The sequence below is a fragment of the Camarhynchus parvulus genome, chromosome 1 (assembly GCF_901933205.1).
Source record: "Camarhynchus parvulus chromosome 1, STF_HiC, whole genome shotgun sequence".
Taxonomy (NCBI): domain Eukaryota; kingdom Metazoa; phylum Chordata; class Aves; order Passeriformes; family Thraupidae; genus Camarhynchus; species Camarhynchus parvulus.
Window position 1 is genome coordinate 10,631,484 of NC_044571.1, and position 21,271 is coordinate 10,652,754.

A 21,271-nucleotide genomic window follows, 5' to 3' on the forward strand; every position below is an offset into this window, starting at 1 on the left:
TTTAGCATTCAGACTGACTTCTTCCTTTCTTATACAGGTCTAACATTCAAGGCAGGAAAAAATTATTTGGCTTCAGGTACTTACTAAATCACCACCTGTTTGGTTCATGTGTGGCACAAAAATGAAAGATAATCCTGTTACAATTCGGACACACTTTATAAAATTAGACAAGGACAAAATAAAGGCTCAACAATTAAATAAGCCTCCTCTTCTTGATGGAATCATTCTTTAATTGACCATTTTTGTTTTCTGAAAAATTAAGTATCATATTTTAAAAAGTTATATTATTTGCTCCAGGTGTTTCTGGCCATTCATTAAATAGCCCTGTCAAGGATAACTCAAAATATGAAAAATCAAAAATATATAGCTATTATAATTTTAGAAGGAAAAAAAATCATCTAAATTTGGGGCTTTCTGCTAGTCTTTTGCTTTTACAAATACTTTGCTTTAGAAAAAATATTTTAATTCTCCAAATAGTACTGAATAATTTAGAGTCATATATATATTCTTGCAACTAAACTTAGGAAAGACTTAATGGTTTCATGTATCTTTATTTTTCTCTTAAAATTTACTTTAGTAAATATTCAATATAACTTGTGAAAACCTGCTTTCAGTTAAGTGTTGAAATGCATAAGTGATTGTAATGGTATAGAAGTCATTATAACCATGTAATAGCAGTATAAAGTAGGCAGCATATGGTGTACCCAGCTTTGTACTTAATAGCCTATGAAAATGTGATTAAAAATACACGTATATTAATTTTTACTATTAAAGTTACTGTGGTGTAAGATAAATTTATGTACATATATTTCAAATTATAGCTGGTCTTCAGGGCATCTGAAAAATGCTATATGCCATTAAAAAAAAAGACTAAATTAAAAATCACTTTTTAATGCAGGAGTAATGGCCTCAAATGCATCTCATGATGGGAACATAGCTTTGTGTCCTTATTTCATAAGGTAATTCTTTCCAGTGGTGCTGTCTAGCAATTCTGCTAATAACAATTACTTATTTTCTAACAATTTAAACATAATTATATGTGAATCTTCCTGAAGTATCAGGTAGATATTTTCTGGGACTTCTTTTCTATTACATTGCACTAGCCAACACTACTTAAGTTAATTTTGTCTTGTATGGTTGATTAATAGTGAACCAAAAAAAAAGCTGATGGTTTTTTTTTTTTGCATCACACTCTGATTTTGCAGACGGACAATAACAAGCAATATATGTTAGAAAATATATGAAGTTAGTATAACAATGAACTGTGTGTTGTTGGGCTTTCAGCTACAGAAGATTGATAGAATATAGATTCTGGTCAGTAGTATGCCTAAAATTGTGTACTATTTTAGATATAGCACAGCTCTCTAAGATGAAGGCGATGTTCTTGCAAGATAATTGATCAGTTTTCTCTCACCTTGCCTGGTGATCCTGTGAAAATGAGAAGAATTAAGAATAGCAAAGAAATAACTTTTCTATTCTTTTTTCTATGATTAATTTTCATCCCTTGTCACCCTCTGCTGGAGCTGCTCCATGAGTGCCACGTTTCTCTTGCCCTGAGAAGGCCAGAGCTGGACACAGGACTGAGCAGAGGGGCTGGGGCACCTCCTTCGTGCTGCTGGCAGGGCTCTACAGACTGGAACTGCTGTTCAACATGGTTCAAAATCAACTGGTCCAAATAATTTAAATACCATACAATGTTCCCTCAAACCTTGCTGATTGCTGTCTTTGTTTTCCAACAGAAAATACAATCTGAGTTAACAAGCCACGAGATAAGTTTGGAAGAAATGAAGAAACGAAACCGGGGTAAAGATGCTGCCAAAAGAGTCCTTTCCCAAATTGATGTGGCACAGGTGGGCAAATTTTATTTCTACCATTTTTCCTTCTCTCGTTCAAATTAGTATGAGTGGTACTATTACTCTACCTTGAAGTGTTCTTAAGGTATCTCTTCTGCTTTAGCTGGTCCTTTCTAGCCAGAAAATCAGAGTGGACAAAACATACCATCCATATCTCCTTTTTGCTCATTTGTTTATCCCAGCCTTCCTGTGTCATTGGCAGCAGTTCTAAGGTGACTGATGTTACCAACTGGCAGGGACACCATGTGATAGGGGGTGCTTTGAATGTGCCTACATTTTAAGAGATAAAATTGCAGTGGGGCTTTTCTGACGTAGGTTTTGAGGTATTGGAAAATATTTACTGTCAAAATAGGTTAAAATATTTGGAAATCTTTAGTAGAGCTGCATTTGAAATACAAATTATGCTGAGCTGTGCAATTCAGACATCAGTTTAAAATGCTAGCTAATGCATTATCTCATCTAGCTTAATAGACACAGACCTTGAAAATTAAGACTGAATAAACAACAGTGAGAAATACACATTTTTACCCATTGATGATACGTTCTTGATTATTTTGCTGGTTTGTTTTTTGTTGTTGTTTTGTTGGCTTTTGTTTGTAGGTGGCAAAACAAATTTTCATAATTCATTAGAAAGACAAATAATTTAATTATTGCCGTTTTTTGATCCATCCCTGTCAAGTATTTCTAGGCACCTCAGTCTGGGTTTCAGTTTTTACTATGGGTATCATTAATTGCTTTTTAGTGATTAATAATTTGAAATTAACAAATTGACTTTTTTTAATGTTTCATCTTATATGCAGGACTAGATTTCTTTGTTGAGAATATTTATGTTTCCTCATTTTTCAGCCTTTCTTCATACTAACTCACCTTCTGATGGTCTCCATGGCAGCTGGGAAGTTGCCCATATTTCATCAGTGAAATGCAGGCATCAGATGACTGTGTAAATAAATGTTTGTGAATTCAACAACATGCAAGAGAGCACAACCCTTTCTGGGTGCCTTTTTTATTAGTCCACCTCTCTGCAGACTTTTTTTTTTCTTTGTAAGGTTTCTCTAGTTGTTTATGTGCGCCAGTTTGAGTTTTGAAAAATTGGTGGAGGTCATCTTGAGACACTGCTTTGCTAACATTAGATAAAATATAAACAAAAAAATTCATAATTGACATGCATAATGGAAATACCAACTACCAAAGCAGGTAGAAGCTGAACCCTTTGTTACATATATTTATGAGTATATTTGATTTTAGGCCACTGAACTCTCTTGAATACCTTCCCATCATTATGCTACCTTTAGTGATAAAACACATTTCATGGAATCAGTCTTCACTTACTATTTTCTGAATAACATTCTCACTTATAAATAATTTCCTCTTTTTTTTTTTTGCACTAAGTAATCTTTCTAATTTCACATATTTATTCTATTATTCAATTACTCGGGCATAAGGTAAATAACTATGAAAATAAGTGAATGCATTGAGATTTTGAAGCAAGTGATAATGGCAGCCAAATTTCTCCAGGCTTTTTAGATTATTGTAGTCTGAGAGTTGAGTTCTGATTTTTAAATTTAGGGGAAAAGTATGACTGGGAAAATGAAAATCTCTTTCTGCCATAGTGGTATAGCACCTAGTTAGTCCTAACAGGCTGAGAAATGTTACATGAATGTAAAATCTTTTCTAATGAACGATTATTTTTTTGGAATTCAGTACTGAATGCTTTTTCTGGTCAACTTTTTGAATACAATTGTCTCAATTGTCTCTTTTCTAGACTGACAAATGTGTTAAAGCATACTGAGACTTTCAGATAAAGGCCTTTCATTTTCCAGTAATTATTTATGAATTTTCTATTTTAAAAATGACTTTTTGAGACAAATTGAGCAGAAATGAACACATTATTCAGGTACAAAATTTCTTTATACATGACTTTTATGCTGTAACAAGTACAAAACATTTTTGGTTTCTTTATGTTCCAATTTGTTTCAAATGCCCACTTTGGTTATTTTGCTGCTTTTAAGCATTGATATAATATTATTTTAAAACTGTTGGTGATAAATATAAATATATAATATAGCTGTTATGGTTATCTGAGAGAACTTAATTGAAAGTCCTAAATGATAAATTAGATCCCACTTGTATATCAAGCTTCTTTTCCCCCCTACGGATCCTCAGTACTTTTCAATTCTTGAGTGACTCTTCACAGATGGCTTTAGTTTCTCTGCTATTAATATTGTAATTCTCTCTATTTCTAAATAACTTTTAAACTTTTAATGTATTTACCAACACAAATGGTAACTGATACAGACATGGCAATGCAAGATTCTCACAGGATTTGACTTTCCTCAAGCTGGAGAGTGCTAAAAACAAATTACATACAAATTTAGTGTATGCAAATACACTGAATTAAAAAATAAGGCCACTTATTCCTACCCTTGTTCCCTACTTTTATTGAATTGTCCACTTAGTCACAGACAGAAAGATTTCCTTTCTTATCTCATTGGATCTGAATTTCATGAAAAGTGTTTAAAGAGGAGTATTGTTGGAAGGAGCTGCTGAATATTTACACGCTTTTCTGTGGTACTCCAGGTTGCCTGCTGCTCGTGATTTCTGCCTCCTTTTCAGAAATCTGATAGATGTGGGAAGGGTTTTTACCAATGTATAGACCAATTCCAAGCCTTGTTACAGTTTTTCCTCAAATCTGTATGGCACAGGCCACACTGTAGTGGAAGTGTCCAGGATTTGAAGATAAAAAAATTGCAAGTGTGTTTGCAAATGCCGAGTTCCTATTTAATTACTTAGCTATTTCTTAGTGACATTTGTTCTTTTTGTTGTTTTTTCTTTGTTCCCAAGAGAGTTGAAAAACTTATTCAATAATACTTCACTCTTTACTTCTATAGAGAAATTTGTTCTTTTTCAAGTAGATAATTAAAATTCCTTTTCTTTATTTTTAATTATTTCCCCTTCCCCTGAGCTAGGGATCATGTGAGCAAGCAGTCTAATTAGTGCACAAAGATAGAAAATTGTGAAAATGGTGAAATTAGAGACCAAGCTTGTCACAGTTTTTTTTCTGCCTTCAAATTGCTTTCTTTTTATTCTAGGTTACGCTTTTTTAAAATTGAAATATAAATCAATTTTATACTCTAAATCTTGGGGTTTGTGCTAGACCTACTTACTGCCAAGCCACATTATTTAGGTTTGTTTGAAGGACTAAAAGTTTCCTTCCTCATACCAAGAAGCAGCAACTGATAGAGTTGAACATCATTCATTCACTCTGCAATGGGGATGGCTTATGCTCAAATCTTTAAATGTGTCTTCTCCCCACACCCCTGAACATTTTAAATCTTGAAAATTATGAAATTCGTCCCTTTCTTTATGTGTGTATTCAGGCTCTTTAGCCACAGGCTCTGCTGCATCCTGTGCCCTGGATGATGGAAGAAATTTTATCCTCCAGTGCAGACCCAAGATTGTCTGCCACTGGCATTTTCTCCAAAAGTTTTATATTCTTTTAATAAGAAATTGCTGATTGAAAATGTATTCCAAGTAACAGGACTAAGACTTGTCTTCAGCATTGATTTGATTTCACACTTTCTACTTGCTCATGTTTTCTTTTCAGAAAAAGCTGCAGGATGTGTCTGTGAAGTTCCGCTTGTTTCAGAAGCCAGCCAACTTTGAACAGCGCCTCCAAGAATGTAAAAGAATTCTAGATGAAGTGAAATTGCAGGTGCCCAAGCTGGAGATGAAGAGCGTTGAGCAGGAAGTAGTACAATCACAGCTGGATCATTGCATGGTGAGTATCCGGGATGCTGTCTTTCTATTGGCTTTATGCAGAGAAAGCTAAAAATTAGAGATTACTATCCTTAATGCAGATGAGAAACAAAGTATCTGTTACACAGAAAAATCCAAAACCCAAACAAACAAAAACCCCAGAAAAACAACAAAATTTTCCCTTCAGAACTCTAGATGTGCACTTTCACTATGTGAGAATGCCAGTTAGGATCCCCTTCTAAGTCCCAGTTCCTGTCCTGCAATTGAATTTATCTCCCCATATTGGCTCTATTTTCTGCAACATTCTATAGTCATGGAGCTCTGCTACATAACCAAAAGATGTGTTATGGAACACAAATCTATTTTAACCAGGAAACACCAAGCAAAATGGAAAACCATAAATTAAAACTTCCATGAGATGGCATGCTATGGCTTTCTCTCAGTTCAAGAGCAAAAGATGACCTGAATATTTCCAAAAGAATATGAGGAAAATCTGTACATATCTCTTTAATATCACTATAATCCTGCTCCCCTTAAATAAATAAAGCTAAACACCTCATTCTTGATGACTATCATAAAAAGAAGATTATAACAGCAAAAGTAGCTGGGGTTTTTTGGTTTTTTTTTGGGGGGGGGGCATTTTGGGTTTTTTTGTTTGTTTGTTTGTTTGTTGTTTTTTGTTTGGTTGGTTTTTTGGGTTTTTTTCCAACTTTGTTTGGTTTGTTTGTTGGGTCTTGTTTTTACTGTCTTTTTCTGTGGGTCTTGTTTTTACTGGGGCAATGGCATGCCTGAAGGTCTCCCCTTCCCAACCTCCTTCAGATGTAAATGTAGAAAGCATTTAAATTTTAAAAATGAGCATGGGACAAGTAAGTGTTATTGCTTTACATCTTTCATTTTTCTTAAATGAAAGAAGAAAAATTTTGCGCTTAAATTCATATTCTTTTGAGAATGGCATTCTTATTAAAATGATGTGGTAGTTAGAAGCTCTGTACTGAATTAATATGTCTTCATTCAGCAGGTGGCTTTTGCAGCCTTGATGTATTTTGTGGAAACCTTATAGTGATTTTAGACCATCTTTAACTAATAGGATTCTCATTATGTTCCTGTTTTTCAAAATCTAGTTGTAGTATGTATTCAGAATTTAGACAATTTATGTGCATCATACAACAGCTTCCTAATTTACTGGCCACTTTTCAGGAATGAAGAATTTGTTATCATATTAAGCACCTAGAAAGGAGTTAGCCATACTACTCTTAAGTAAATAAAGTAGTAATTGTAGGTCCACCTCATTTTGTCACTTTTATTAATTTAATTTTTTAGTGTACGACACTTAATAAATGTAAGGGAAATCCTCCATCCTTCCAGTCTCTAGATTTAGCAGTATGAAAAAATGACAGATTTTAAAAACTAATGGGTATTTGTGGTTCAAATACGTCCAACATTCTGTATGAGTTGACAGAAGATATCTGTTGCTGTTTTAAATGCTGCATTCTCTAAGTTTTAAAACAACCACTGTCACAGACTAAACCAATTAATAATGATGGGTACTTTCTCATGTATAACATTTTATAACACTAAAATTAGTTTAGTTATTAATTTAGTTAATTAGGCTTTAGTGAGGTTGAGGTTACTGTTGGTAAAGATGAACTGTTCTGAATTTGGATTCTGAATACTTCCAATGGTCTTTTCTAGTTTTCATGTTTTAATGGTGGTGTTTCACTTTTATATTTCTATTTGATTAGAAATTATATAAAAACCTGAGTGAGGTGAAATCTGAAGTGGAAACAGTGATAAAAACTGGGAGGCAGATTGTTCAGAAGCAGCAGACTGAGAACCCAAAGGAACTGGATGAAAGGCTTACAGCTTTGAAGCTGCAATATAATGAATTAGGTGCAAAGGTAAGTTCTGTGTTTTTAATATAAAACCATGTACTAGCAAAGTGAAAAGTAACCTCGGTGGGGTAAGTAAATGGGATTTTTTACTGGGTCCTTTCAAGGTTGTTCCAGTGGGAGAGAAGGAGTGGAGGCAAAGGCAATCACCAGCATGGCTATTCAGTTGCTCTGAAGAAAAAAAAACAACCACCTAGAAAAAGAAAAAAATTCTTCTATTGCAATTCAAAATTCTAATTTCTTAATATTGTATTTTTTTTCCTGCTAGTTCATTGGTTTTTAGAGTTCAAATGGGGGATGTTGTTTCATTCTGATGCCTCAAAGAGTCACTTCAGATCAGGAAATTACTTAGATCAAGTTTTACTTATAGGACTGCTTCCTAAAAGAGAAAAATCTACTACCGCCTCTGACTGTATAGATCTTAAAGGATATAATTTCCATTTCTTGCTGTTCAGAAATCTATTGAAAAAAAAACCTCTTGCCACTGGAGCTTTCCTGAAGAGGCACTTGTGCAAAACCTAAAGAGAGTAGGATGGACAGGGACCTAACCAATATTAACTAGAGTCAGAAGAGACATTGTGCCATTGTCCTCAAGAAGACTTCATTTAAATAATTCAGTAAACACATATCCTTCATTGCTCTGTTTAGTTTCTCTTGCCCTCATTAGAACTATTCAAAGAACTTCTGAAAACTGTAGGATGAGATTGAATTTGGTGCTGTGACTGGATGAATGAAAATTGTGAAAGATACATAATACCTGTCTGTTTATTTCTAAAATTTATGCACTTGAAAAACACAAAACAGGACAGGAAGCAAATTCTTAATTTTAAAATTATAAATTATTCAAATAATAAATTATTAATAGCTAGGAAAATGAGCCCATGGTAATACTGAGAGCCAGTATGTTGTTTAAACAGGTAATGAGACTCAAACCCTGGTGACTACAGTATGATAAAGCAGTAAGAGTTATGTTACTTTTGACAGAGATAATACTCATTAGGGAATCTAAATTTAAACAGTTCTCTCTTGCTAGAAAGTAAAGGTATTAAGAGACATCAATCTTCCGAGTGTCAGGAAAACTGGAGTCAGCTTCAGTAGGTGTGGATAGCTGTCATTTGGGATTGGATAATATGTTTGAGCTCTCCATTATTTTAGAAATAACTGTGGCATTTATTCTTGCATAATGTTTAACTTAAAAGCAAACAGGTGCTATTATTGTAGGAAACCTCTCTTATCTAATGAAGGGATAAAAATGTACCATTAGGGAGCCATTAGTGACTTTAAGTGAGCCATATTGCAAATTGATGTGTCTCAAAATTTGCAGTGCTGGGCTTATCTCTGCTGCCCTAGGTGGAATTTCTCACATTTAGTTTTACTCAGCATGGTAATTTACAGTTTAAGAGAAAGTTACAGAAGCCCAGATATATAGAAATAAAGGAATTGAATAGCTATTATCAGCACTAATTGATTACATTGAGAAAAAGACCTTTTAAGAGAAAACTAACAATAGTTATAACTAATAGTGAGTCTTAAGACTGAAATTTATGGTCTGAGGGAAAGACACATCTTCAAGGATAGGTTCACTTGTGTGGTTTTGCAGGAACTATTTCAAGAGACCCCCTCATAAATAAAGTAACTCACGATCACATTTTCTAAACCAGAAGGCCTTTAGAGGGCACTGTTTCCTATTTTTTTTGTAGAAAATGCATCTTTACATTTGATGTACTAACAAACTGATTAATCAGTAACCTCTGGATATACACAATGTCTATGGTGATATTGTATTATTTATATAATAAGCACATGTTAGAGATGTATATAGGAACACAACTATTCTCTCTCTGTTTTGGCAAGTATCAGTAACTTCATGTTATAATATACCAGGTGTTTAAAATTCTTAAACAGGCTGTCAAGCTCAGGATAGTGCACTTTGCGTTGTATTGCTGCTAAGTAATGTTATTTACAATTGCTATTACACTCTTCAGAAGAAGAGGTGGAAATCCTGGCTCCATGTGTGAATAGAGCTCTAAAAAGCTGTTTTATGGTCCTTCCCAGGGATGTACTCTTGGCCTGATTGTAAGTTCTGTGGTCTCATTTAATAAATTTGGCATGCAAGAAAGCACATAAAGCATATTCAGTGGAAAATGTTATGAGATTTCAGTAGTAAGCCTTTACAGAGTGATAATAAATTATCAGGAACGCTTTATAGCTTATTCCCTGGGCAAATCTCATCTCCCTACTCAGGGATAGCAAAAGCCATGTACCTAACCTTGTAACATCCTGTTACATTTTAAAATCTCAAATTCTCCTTGGCAGCTGATCTACTAATCCATTAGATCATTGTACCACTACTTGTTCTTAATGGCAAAGGAGAAAATAGTTTTAGTAGGTGCAGTTTTCTACCACTGTAGAAAGTTTTTTGCTATTTAAAAATACTTAAATACAAATCAATGGCTACAGTCTTAACATGATTACTATTTGACATTCAAGCTAATTAGGAATTTCTTTTAAATAATAGTGATCTATGGGACACTTTTAATCCTCCTTCTCTGTTTGGGGTTTTTACAATCACAGCATAATTTATTAATTTTTATTTTCTGCTACTAGTTTCCTGTTGTCTATTGTAGTGTAGTTTCCCATCTAAGATCTCTTGAGTTACTCTTCTGCTTTCTCTGCTAACTAAGTAAAACCTTTTCTTCCTCTCCCTGAAGAGTCTCAGGGCTTGCAAGAAATGCTGTAATTGTCCTGTTCTTTCAAAATGTGTATGAGACAGTCAAGGCAATATAATTACTCAGCTTTCCTTCCAGGTACCATGTACCAAGTTTAAAAGAGCTTTAAAGCAGAGGTCATCCCGAGTACTTTACATCCAAAGCATTCAGAAAATTAAAACCTTGAAGTTAAATGTGCTGCTTTAGTTTGACATTATTCAGTGACATTGTGTTTCAAGTTTTGAGGCTTTCTTTGACTGGTATGTCTTTTTTTCCATGTAGCTTAGCTACACAGAAAAAAACCTTGAGGAATCCCAGTTCCTATGTGGCCACCTATATTAAAATAGGCCCTGTGAAGGGTTTTGACATCTATTTTGTGTCTCTAGGAAAACCTGTTTATTCAGTTGTTCTAAATTAATTTGCTATGCACAACTTCAAAACAGCAGAGGAGGTTTTTGGAGCTCTGTTAGTAGTTCAAACTCAATACATCTTTAGGCACATAATTTTCTTGTAGGTGTTTGGATTCTAGCAGCAGAATTACTGATACTGAGAGGAAAAAAAATCAATATATACCTGTACTAAAAGTGCACCTTCACCTGTGGAATCCCAAGAATAGTTTTTATAGAAAAGTGGCCTATGGAAAATGTTATATGAAAGCCATCAGACCTGTTACACTGAAGGGTTGATAAGGAAGATTATTCTTTCTGCAGGTGACAGAAAAGAAGCAGGAGTTAGAGAAATGCTTGAAATTGTCCCGGAAACTGAGGAAAGAGATCAATGCCCTGACAGAGTGGCTCGCAGCGACAGACGCGGAACTGACAAAGAGATCGGCTGCGCAGGGGATGCCGAGCAATTTGGATGCTGAAATCGCCTGGGGCAAGGTAAAAATGTAACACACACACGTGGATATTGCAGAAAGGTAGATTTAGTCTGTAATAAAGACAAAGAATTAACAATTCTGGTGTTTTGGTTAGTGGAACTTCGTGAATGTTTTGGCATTATCTCGCCTTAGCGTTAGTGCTCAGAAAAGTTCAAACCTTCTTGTCTCTTCAGAGATCAATAACACAATTCACCTTCACGTTGCATTAATCTTCACGGAGATGAATTTAAAGTTAGAATTTAATTTTTTAGAGTACTATAAATCAACCACCCAGTATCCATGTAAGAACAGATATCTTACACCATTCTACTGATGGTTAGAAAGGTATTAAATAGTACATGAAAGATTAAAGATGCCAGAACACTATATATTCTATGTGTTCACATAGCAGCCAGGATATTTGTTTTCTTGCTCTTAGATTTGTAGTTCATTCCTTTGCATCTGAGGGCTTCCTACTTCCATGAGACTTTACCCTGAACTCATCTTTCAGGTTAAAACTCAAAGCCTAAATCAAAACTTTCCTCAAAATCACAATTTAGATAAACATCTTACAGAAACTGAGGAATGCATGATGTCTGTATAAAACAGAGTATTTCTGTGTGATGCTAAAAATTGGCATGTTATTATTCAACAGTAGCTAATCTATTTAATTTTCTGCACATGTAATAGAAATCCAATCTAGCTGAGGTCATAAACAAACAAAGTAATCATTATTCACACATATCAAAATCTGAATTTTAGAGCACACTATGGTCAACATTATCCAAAGCTTCAAAATTTCAAATAACAGTGTGCAGCCAGCAGCATTTTGAACAAGCGTTTCTATATAATTTCAAAACAAACAAACAAAAATCCCCTTAAACAGTATTGGAGGTTTGTGAAAAAAAAAAAACCACCAAAATCGCTTCTGCTTTGTTTAATGGAGAAATCCTCTAAACGTTTTACTAGTTTCACTATGCATTATAGAAATAATGAATTATACACAGGCAATCTTCCCGATTTTTAATGGCAGTGAAGATTCAAGGCCCTTGAGTAAAATTTGTTTTGTGGGTTGGGTTTTTTTTTTGTTTCTACTTAATCCTTTCAAGTTTCTGAGCTTGATAAAGTGTCTTTAGCCTTAAAATGCAATGATGATTTGCAAACTAATAACAGTACTAGAATAACAACAATTAAAAACCCCACAGTCTACACATCTTTTGTTACGTTTAGAGTTCTTTTTTTTGATCATCAGTCCCTAAGAAAGACAGTATTTTAAAAGCGATATCCAAAAATATCAACTCTTTCTCTTACTAACTTAAAATTACTACTTTGACCACTGCAGTTTTCACTTTCAAATCAAAACCTAAATCCCTGCAACCCCCATTGTTCTCTCTTATGGTTGCCTGATGTTTTCTTATTTTCACTTGCTGCTTTTCCTGCAGTAAATTTTGTGCAGCTCCTCTCATTTCTTTGGACTGATATTATGGTCTTAGAATCACGTAATCATGAAGGCTGGAAAGACTAAGATCCTGGAGTTCCACCTTTGGCCGAACACCACCATGGCAATTAACCACAGCACTAAGTGCCATGTCCAGTTCTTTCATCAACACTTCCATGGATGGTGAATCTGCCACTTCCCTGGACATCCCATTCCAGTGCTTAAATACCCAGTTTGAACACCGCCAGCTCCCTCAACTGCTTCTCACATGACTGACTTTCCAGACCCTTCCCCAGCTCTGCTGCCCTTCTCTGCACTCACTCCAGCCCCTCAATGCCTTTCCTGTAGTGAGAAGCCCAAAACTGGACACAGGATTTGAGCTGTGGCCTCACCAGTGACGAGTACAGGGGGACAATCCCTGCCCTGGTCCTGCTGCCACACTATTGCTGATCCAGGCCAGGTGCCATTGGCCTTCCTGGCCCCCTGGGCCAACCTAGTTCACGTTTATACCTGTCAACCAACACCCCTTAATTTTTCTGCTGTGCAGCTTTCCAGTGACTCTCTAACTCCCATAACAAAGGAGAAATGTCAGATCTTAAGGATACAAATTAGAAAATCTTCATGTTTTAACATCCCCAAACTAACCTGCTAGATAGTTAGACCATTCTCTCAGTAAAATAAAAATAATCTTCAGTGGTGACTACACAGTACAGTTCTACTGAAACATACACTTCATGTTCCTGTCATACATGCGTACATATATGCATGCATGCGTACATACATACATACAGATGTATGTAGTTTCTCAGGGGTTTAAAGAGAAAGACTTGTCCTTAATATCACTTTATTGTTAGATACAAACATTAATGATTCAGAAGTTGCATAATTAGGACCTAAAACCTGATCATTAGTGCATCTGCACAGTCGGAAGCCTTTGTTATGTCTTAAGCTTGCTACAACAAGTACAACGTATTCTTTATCTGAAGACAATCAAAAAAGGTAACAGGAGCTAATTAAAATAAGAACTATTAACACAAAAAAAAATCAGACAGGAACCATTCCAACTTCTAATCTTAAAGAGTGCTGCTGAGTATTGTGAATTCTCACTGGGAACTGATACATAAAGTTTTGAAGGAAAAACTGGTAAAAAGCATATTTTGGCTTCAAATACTCCCCAAAGCCTTCACAACAGTCTAAACTCATGTAGTACCTCAGCTCTTCCCCTTCAGTCAGTTCATCACTAAAATAAGAACAAACAACTTTGGGTGAGAGCAGCTGCCTCTTGGCAAAATACATATGTACTGAGTGGCTTTCAAAATTCCATTTTAAAATTGCCTTTTAGAAAATATAAACAAATATTCACATATATGTAAGCAGACTTCTAATGTGGAACAATCCAACAGGTAGTATATGTGGCAAATCCTAGACTTACAAGTGTAAATATTTACAGAAATTATGTGGATCGTGCTTTTTCCTAAAGAATCTGCTCCCACTAGGAGACAGTGCTGCATTTTATCCTGGACACTTTAAAATTCTTGTGGGGACTTCATAAATAAGTACGATGCTTCTACTCCTATGTGGATTTCATTGAGGCATCACACAAAATTGTACATCAATAATTTAGTCCCCAGAACCAGAGCCTCACAGTAGCTGATTAATGTCACAGCTTTGAGCTTTGGACTTCCTGGGTAAGTAGGCTGCCAAAGACAGTAACCAATCTAATGAAATGCACTGGGAGATGAATTAAGCCCAGCAGATTCCCATTGTGACAAAAGTCTGCAGAAAAACAAAGATGGAAAATGGAGAAAGAGAGAGGAGAATTCAAGAGTGCAAATGAACTGAAAATTGGATGTGTGCTGCTGTTGATATATCTAAGCAGAGAGCTAATCATCTTTTTTCTTTACAGGACAAGGAAGCAGTTATATTTATTAGTGCACTTATTTCTAATTCATTTTCAGCACCCAAGTCTTCTTAAAAGTGAAAATAACTCAGAGGGTTATGAAGATAATTATAGAGTTGACAATAAAAGAAATCATACATCTGAACGTTGTCTTCAAGGTATAAACACCTTGAAGTAAAAAGGAATGTCCATCTTGAATAGGAAAATAAGCTAATGAAAGATACCATTAATCTGGACATCAAGGGAAATGTGGTATTTGTTCCCGTGTAGAATTTTTCAAGGAATGGAACAAAAACTTGGCTGAGTTATGTGAAATGAGATGGGCAATATACTGAAAACTGTAAATCCTGCCTTTCTGCTCAGTAGAGACAAGTTAAATCTTTCCATTTGAATTCAGCTCTGTTTATAATAGATAAGAAAAATGACATGCGGGTGGAAAGATAGTCATTAAACATCGTATATTAGAAATCCATTTATAATTAGAATTCTGATTTAGTGAACATATTTATCACTGAAGACGTTAACAACTGCAGGGTTTATTTGTCTTTTAATCAGGAACTGGACTGATAAGAATTAGATTGCCAGAAAACCATGTTCTTAAAAAGGAAATGGCAGATGGTATTACCAGGAAAATTCTGTATCACTCCCTACTATCAGCAGTATGACTCTGCCAATGCTTTAGTCTGATTTTTTAACACCGTGTGTAATACCAGTGAGTATAAAGTTGACTTGAAGTACTTAGAATTACATTTAGCAGCATATTTCCTGTCAGTAATATCCATAGAAGAAGACAAACTGTAAATTGTGTCAACTAATTCATAGTCACTGGCCAAAATGCAATAAAAAATAAAAGATGTGCTGTAAATAAACAAATAAATATGTATAGTCAACCACTGAGAAGACCATAATGTCAGCTTCTGATTAATTCTGCAATCCCACCTGTGAGAGCTGAGCCACCAAATTTCTTTTAGAAAGATTCTAATTGCAGAGTATTTTCACGTAATCCCAAGATCACAGGCAGTGTAAAGGCACACAGAAATTTTCTTCGCTCATTCATTGTTGTTGTGTTTTTAAATCTACATATGTTAATGACCATCATGATTAAATATACTATCCCCTGCATTTTCTTACAATTCTGGTTTGTTTGGAGAAAAAAATCATTAGTTCATCTTGGTACATAGTAGTTTTATCATTATAAATTATAGCTTAGAAGCTCTTTTTACCACATCTTCAGAAAAACAAGCCAAACCAAACCAACAAAATATTGAAATAATAATAAAAAAAACCCAAACAAACAAACAAAAAAAAATCCACAAAAACACCGAGAAACCCATTTCTATGTAACTTCTGTTTACAAACACAATTAATTCCTAGTTGATATTTGGTGATGGGAGGGATGTACAAAAATCATCACAGTAAAACAAAACCATCAAATAAAAAACCAAAACAAAACAGTTGTAACTGTTTTGTAAAATCTCCTGTAAGTATATTTTAGTAAACTGAAAGATAAAGAACATGTCACAGCCCAGTGGGATCAGGACAGGACAGTGAACACCACTCAAAATGTAAATATCTGCACAGGGAACTGCAATTATTTGTTAAAACATGATTCATCCTGTCATCCTATGGATCCATATGTAAAGTAGGTAAAATATTACTTACTGTATGCAGCTACAAACCACTTATAAATTCTCAGCAAAGCTCATCACTATGACTTTACATGCTGCAGCATGGTTTCCCTTCAACACAGATTTCCACCTATCCAAAGCTGTTTTTTAAACAGAACTTTTATTTTGTACTGCAACTCCTTTCCTGAGGTTCTGATGAATGAAACTGGCACAAAGGAAGCTCAGATTCTCCCTCTTTCCATTCTGATGTTTCTGGGAATGGGATTAGAAACCAATCACCTGAGATGTACTCTGCATGCAGAGTTGCACCAGGGTCTGTCTGATTGCTTTAATTTCCTGGATGCCAGGAACCTAGATGCCATTTCTCCTGGGAATGTTCCAGTCCTGGGAGTTCCATGGTGGTGTAATCCCTCAGTTTTGATTAAAGCAGGCTACCAACATTTTTCTTATGACCATGAGTGAGAAAAGAATAACAGTTCCTTAAAAAGCAAAGGAAACATTTCAGCCAGTGAAACACAAATTAATTGTTTGGGTCAGAGAATTTCCATTGTGGTATTTTGTACCAAATAGCCATAACTGGTACTTCAGAAAAGTGGGAGTACAGGAGCTTCTTCCAAAGAGGCACTTCAAAATTTGGTCTAACTGAATCACTGATATTTGACTGGGGAGAGATTCACATCACCTTAACTCTTGTATCTTTTAGTAGATGTGATCCTAAATAGTGGCATATGTAGAGAAGTGCTATATATATATCCTTAATATAATCTGTATAATTTGTATAGATATTTTAATGGAGATATCTTTCCTGGAAGTATTTATGGAGCCTTTCTCTTCCAGCACGTAATACACACTTAGATAAGAGTTTGTTTTATAAATAAATATACTAGTCTTAAAAGAAAAAAAAATAATGTAATAACTTCATTTTAATGATAAACAGTAGAAGAACATAATGTGTTTTGGAGTTGTTCAACATTGTTGATAAATTTTCACAGCTGTAAGTGAATGCTTAGTGTTAGGATGTTTAGTTCAATCTTTTGTTTACATGTTTTTGTTTCCCCAAGATGCCATGATTATATCAGAAAAATAGCTTTTCACAACTCCTACATTTCTGTATTTTATTTTTGTTACATAGTTTCACCCTGATAAGCACACAAAATCAAAATGTATAAATTGCCTAGTCCTTCTGGGAAGAGTTTAACCACTTTATTTGTTGATGTTTCATCTTGTACTCATTGTGGTGGTGTTTGGGACTTGGGGGTTTGGAGATTTTTTAAGGTTCTAGGTGTTTTAAATGTAATTTTTAACTTGCAAAGCTAATTCTATTAATTCTGTAGTTTAAATTCTACAACTTTCTTATATATTTTCAAATAAACCACACAGCTGGAATGCAATTTCATGTTATGGCGACCAGAAAGGAGCTTAAATCCAGCAAGGCTGTGTGGAAATTGCTCTTTAAAAATTAGGAGAATTTAAGAGCCACTCCCTGACTTTTCCTGAAATAATCTTATTAAATCCTTGCATCATGACACATACTTCTTTGTTTTATGTAATGTTGTTGAATTAATAGTAGTACTTTTGATTTTTTTTTTTACAGAAAATTTAACAGTGCTGTCTGTTATATTGCAGTGAACAAAGTATGTGTAGACTATTACTTTCTAATAATACTGGAAAGAAAAATGGGAAATTCTTAGGGATATAATGCGGATATGCCAAATAAAAAACAAACCAAAAAACTCTTATTGAAGTTGTGAAAGCAAGTTAGTTTACCTGGTGCACTTCATAACCTACAGAGGAAATCATAGCTGATAATGCAGCACAGAATCCCACTGACTTTACAGACTCTACTAGTTTTTCAGTTGTATTCAGGCTTGTTATAATGGAGATTTAAAGTATTGAGGAAAAAGCTTTTGTCCCTTGAATGTTGTGTTGAGGGCCATAATGTTTTTTTTAAGACAATGAGGGGAAGTGTGATTTACTTGGTTCATGTCCCTTGCAATTACACGAGGGAGTTAGAATCCATCTTGCCCAGAGGTGCATCTAGTCTTTAGTTTACAGTAATTCTTTACTTTGAAAGGAAATAATGTGTTTCTTACACTTAGGGAATTACACATCTGTTTTTCGGGTAGCAGTTTTGTTTAACAGACATTTAATTGTTTGGTCCATCTGTTTACTAGTTGGGATTAATATTTATTTATATAGCCCAAGATTAGTCGGCATTTTCGTAAATGTAAAATAGAAAATAAACCACAACCCATGGTAAATACACTTCAGAGAGTCTTTTCCAAATGAAAGAAAAAAGTTTAGAAAATGAAAGAAAGCTGATCAAAATTTTCCATCTTCAATTGAGGGTAAATTATATCCTTTGTGTTATTCTTTTTTCATGATGACACTTTGCACCTGCTGTGAAACAAATAAAACAGTACTAGAAGAGGGCATGTTTTTCCTTTAATCTGACAAGAACCTGCTGAAATTTTAAACGCTCCTTTTCAAATTCTATAATTATATAGTATATTGCTAATAATTTGCATCAATCATACCTTGGTTCTATTACATATCCTGTGCATTTTAGAAAATTGATAGCATGGGGAAAATTTCTCATACTTACATGAAATACAAGTGTAAGAGTTTTTTCTGTAAAATAACATTGCAAAATGAGATCCTGAATTCTGTTAAGCACAGGAAGTGAGCTGCTGCTTTAAACATGGCACACTGAATACATTGAAGGTACTATTAAGGTTCTATTTTACCAAAAAGAATCATTTTATACTGTCTTTATTGAAAAATGAACATTCTACTTTCACTGCCGATACACTATCAACAAAATAATACTGATGTGTGACCATGAGAGATATGATAGTATAGAGGTCATAAAGGTGGGGTTCTACTGCATAACAGCATTCATCTTGAGATTGAAGTATTGGTTTTGCCATTTGTTTGAACAATTTTTTTTTTTACTGTATTTAGGTTTCCCTGAGACATCCATGTCTCTGAAGACCAGTACTTCTTCCTTCTCTACTAAGTTCTGTTTGTGTTCATCTTGGAACACTTAGTGCTTGCAGTTTTATTTTATAAGCAGAGATTTATGTGCCTGGATCATTGCTATCAGGTGCCAAGGATCTCAGATACATTTCTCTCATAAAACTGGTTATATGCAAAATTAGTTGTAAGGAGTTTGTGCCTCTCCTTGAGTGTTCAGTAAGACTGCTGTACTTTGCACTGTGTCATCTCACTGCTTAGTATTTAAACACCTGCTTTTTTACATGTTGTCTAAATATGTTGGGATTTGTTCCTTTTCTTAGACATCTTGTGTGTTGCAGTGAATATTAAGACAGGAATAATAAGTAAATTATGTAACCTTACATATCAGATCTATAAGGTGAGATAACATTGGGAAGAGATGCTGGAAATCTGACTTTATAGCACTGCATATGTGTTGTAGTCATTCAAGCTTAGAAATGCTATGGGCTATAGCTTATTTTTAGTATTTTGGTTTGCAGAATGAAATCCCAAGTGTATGTAATGAAAATGTGTATTTCTACAATTAGGAAATAAGTTTAACAGAATGAAATAACGCGATTTCTTCTGAAAAAGATTGCATTGAAAAGTAATCAAATAATAAAATATTCACTAGACTATTTTTGATGGAGCTTTCTGTCTTAAGATGCTATCATGATGGTGTATTATTGTCCCATTTATTATGTAAGCTTTATGTGCTATTTGATAACTATCTAATTTTGTTATATGAAAAGTAACTTTAAACATCTCTATATAAATATTATTGAAACTATATTTTGAACACTGGAAGATAATTTGCACTTTTTTAAAATTAAGCTATTGCGAGAAGATGAAGAATATAAACAATTTTATCAGAGCTCAAGAGAAACAATTTGCTTTGTATTTGCTGCTCTTTACAGAGTGCCTTCCCTTCCTATAGGAAGCAAGACTGTGTGTTCTAGTATAAACTTGCTGCCTGATTTAACATTTCATGTTCTTGCTGTGGATAATTTTTAATTCCCAGAAATTTTATTTCTTGTTCTGCTCATGTAGGCAACACGGAAGGAGATTGAGAAACGCCAGGTCCAGCTTAAGAGCATCAGTGACTTAGGAGAGAATTTGAAGGCAGTGATGAAAGGAAAGGAAAGTCTTGTGGATGATAAACTCAGCCTGCTGAACAGTAACTGGAAAGCGGTAACTTCACGTGCTGAGGAATGGTTCAATCTCTTACTGGTAAGGAAAATGCATTTCTTCACACAGAGGAAATGTTGGTTTCTAGTTGTACATGCCCAGCCTTATAGAAGTGCTTTTTCTGGTGCCTTGGACTGTGCTTATTGAATACACGGGTACACAGGCAATCAGATTGATTGTTGCTTAGTACATTGTGGATGTTTTGAAAAATCTCATCGATTACCAAGTGGAATTTTGATTGTTAGCAGTTTGCAATCCCATCTCTCTCAACAGTTCTTGCATTGTTTTTGGTTTGTTTTTTTTTTCCTAATAAATCAGATGCAGTTTAAAGGACAGAGATTACTTCAGTAGTCAAATAAAAATAATAGTCAAGCAAGCTGAGAAAGTCTTAGTATTGATGCCAACATCAGCTACTTTCAGCTGCATTAGCATTTCTGTTTGAACAGTACAATTGGGAAATAAGTTCCACTTGCAAGTTGGTTTGGCCCACAGGGTAGTTCTGGTGTGTGTGAGTTTTGATTCATTTTAGAGGCAAGTAAGTCGTAAGCTCTTCTCAGAGTGCACACATGATGTGCTGAAGGACTCTGATTTGGTCTTTCAGAACTTCATGATCCTCCTTTACATAGGTTTATAAGGCATGTTTAAGTGGGGATAATTCCTTAAGGGGACTGGATTAAGTGTAGTAGACAGTAAAACCCCTAATACACATTTCATACAGATTCAGGAGCCTCATCCCCAGCTGCCTCAAACTACAGATAGTCACATAACTTTATTCATTCTGTCATGAAGAGGTGACAGCTTGAATCCTTAACCACAGAAGGGTGTTAAAAACTGGGCTGTCAGAATGCTTTGGGAAATCTTATATGCTCTTTCTGTTCCTGTGGAGAAACAGAAGTGATTTTTAAGGGTGTGTTGGCCTTAGTTATGACTTTTCAGGGCTTGATGTGTTGGAGCTCCACTAGAATCTGTATGGCTGCTTTACAAATACTTTGGCAGTAAATATACAGCATCACTACAGAGCTTCCTCAGTTGAGTAAAGTATCTGGAAAACTTAA

The 21,271-nt window shown here is 34.7% G+C and overlaps 1 protein-coding gene across 7 annotated transcripts in view; it reads left to right on the top strand.

Annotated features, from left to right (window-relative positions):
* The window catches only part of DMD (dystrophin), a 1,148,514-nt gene that overhangs the window by 525,704 nt on the left and 601,539 nt on the right, over positions 1 to 21,271 (top strand). For all 7 annotated transcript variants that reach the window (XM_030961382.1, XM_030961390.1, XM_030961407.1 and 4 more), the window contains 5 exons: positions 1,740 to 1,850; positions 5,458 to 5,631; positions 7,352 to 7,507; positions 10,917 to 11,087; positions 20,079 to 20,258. In XM_030961382.1, the coding sequence (XP_030817242.1) occupies positions 1,740 to 1,850; positions 5,458 to 5,631; positions 7,352 to 7,507; positions 10,917 to 11,087; positions 20,079 to 20,258 (792 nt within the window). The remainder of the gene's footprint in view (positions 1 to 1,739; positions 1,851 to 5,457; positions 5,632 to 7,351; positions 7,508 to 10,916; positions 11,088 to 20,078; positions 20,259 to 21,271) is intronic.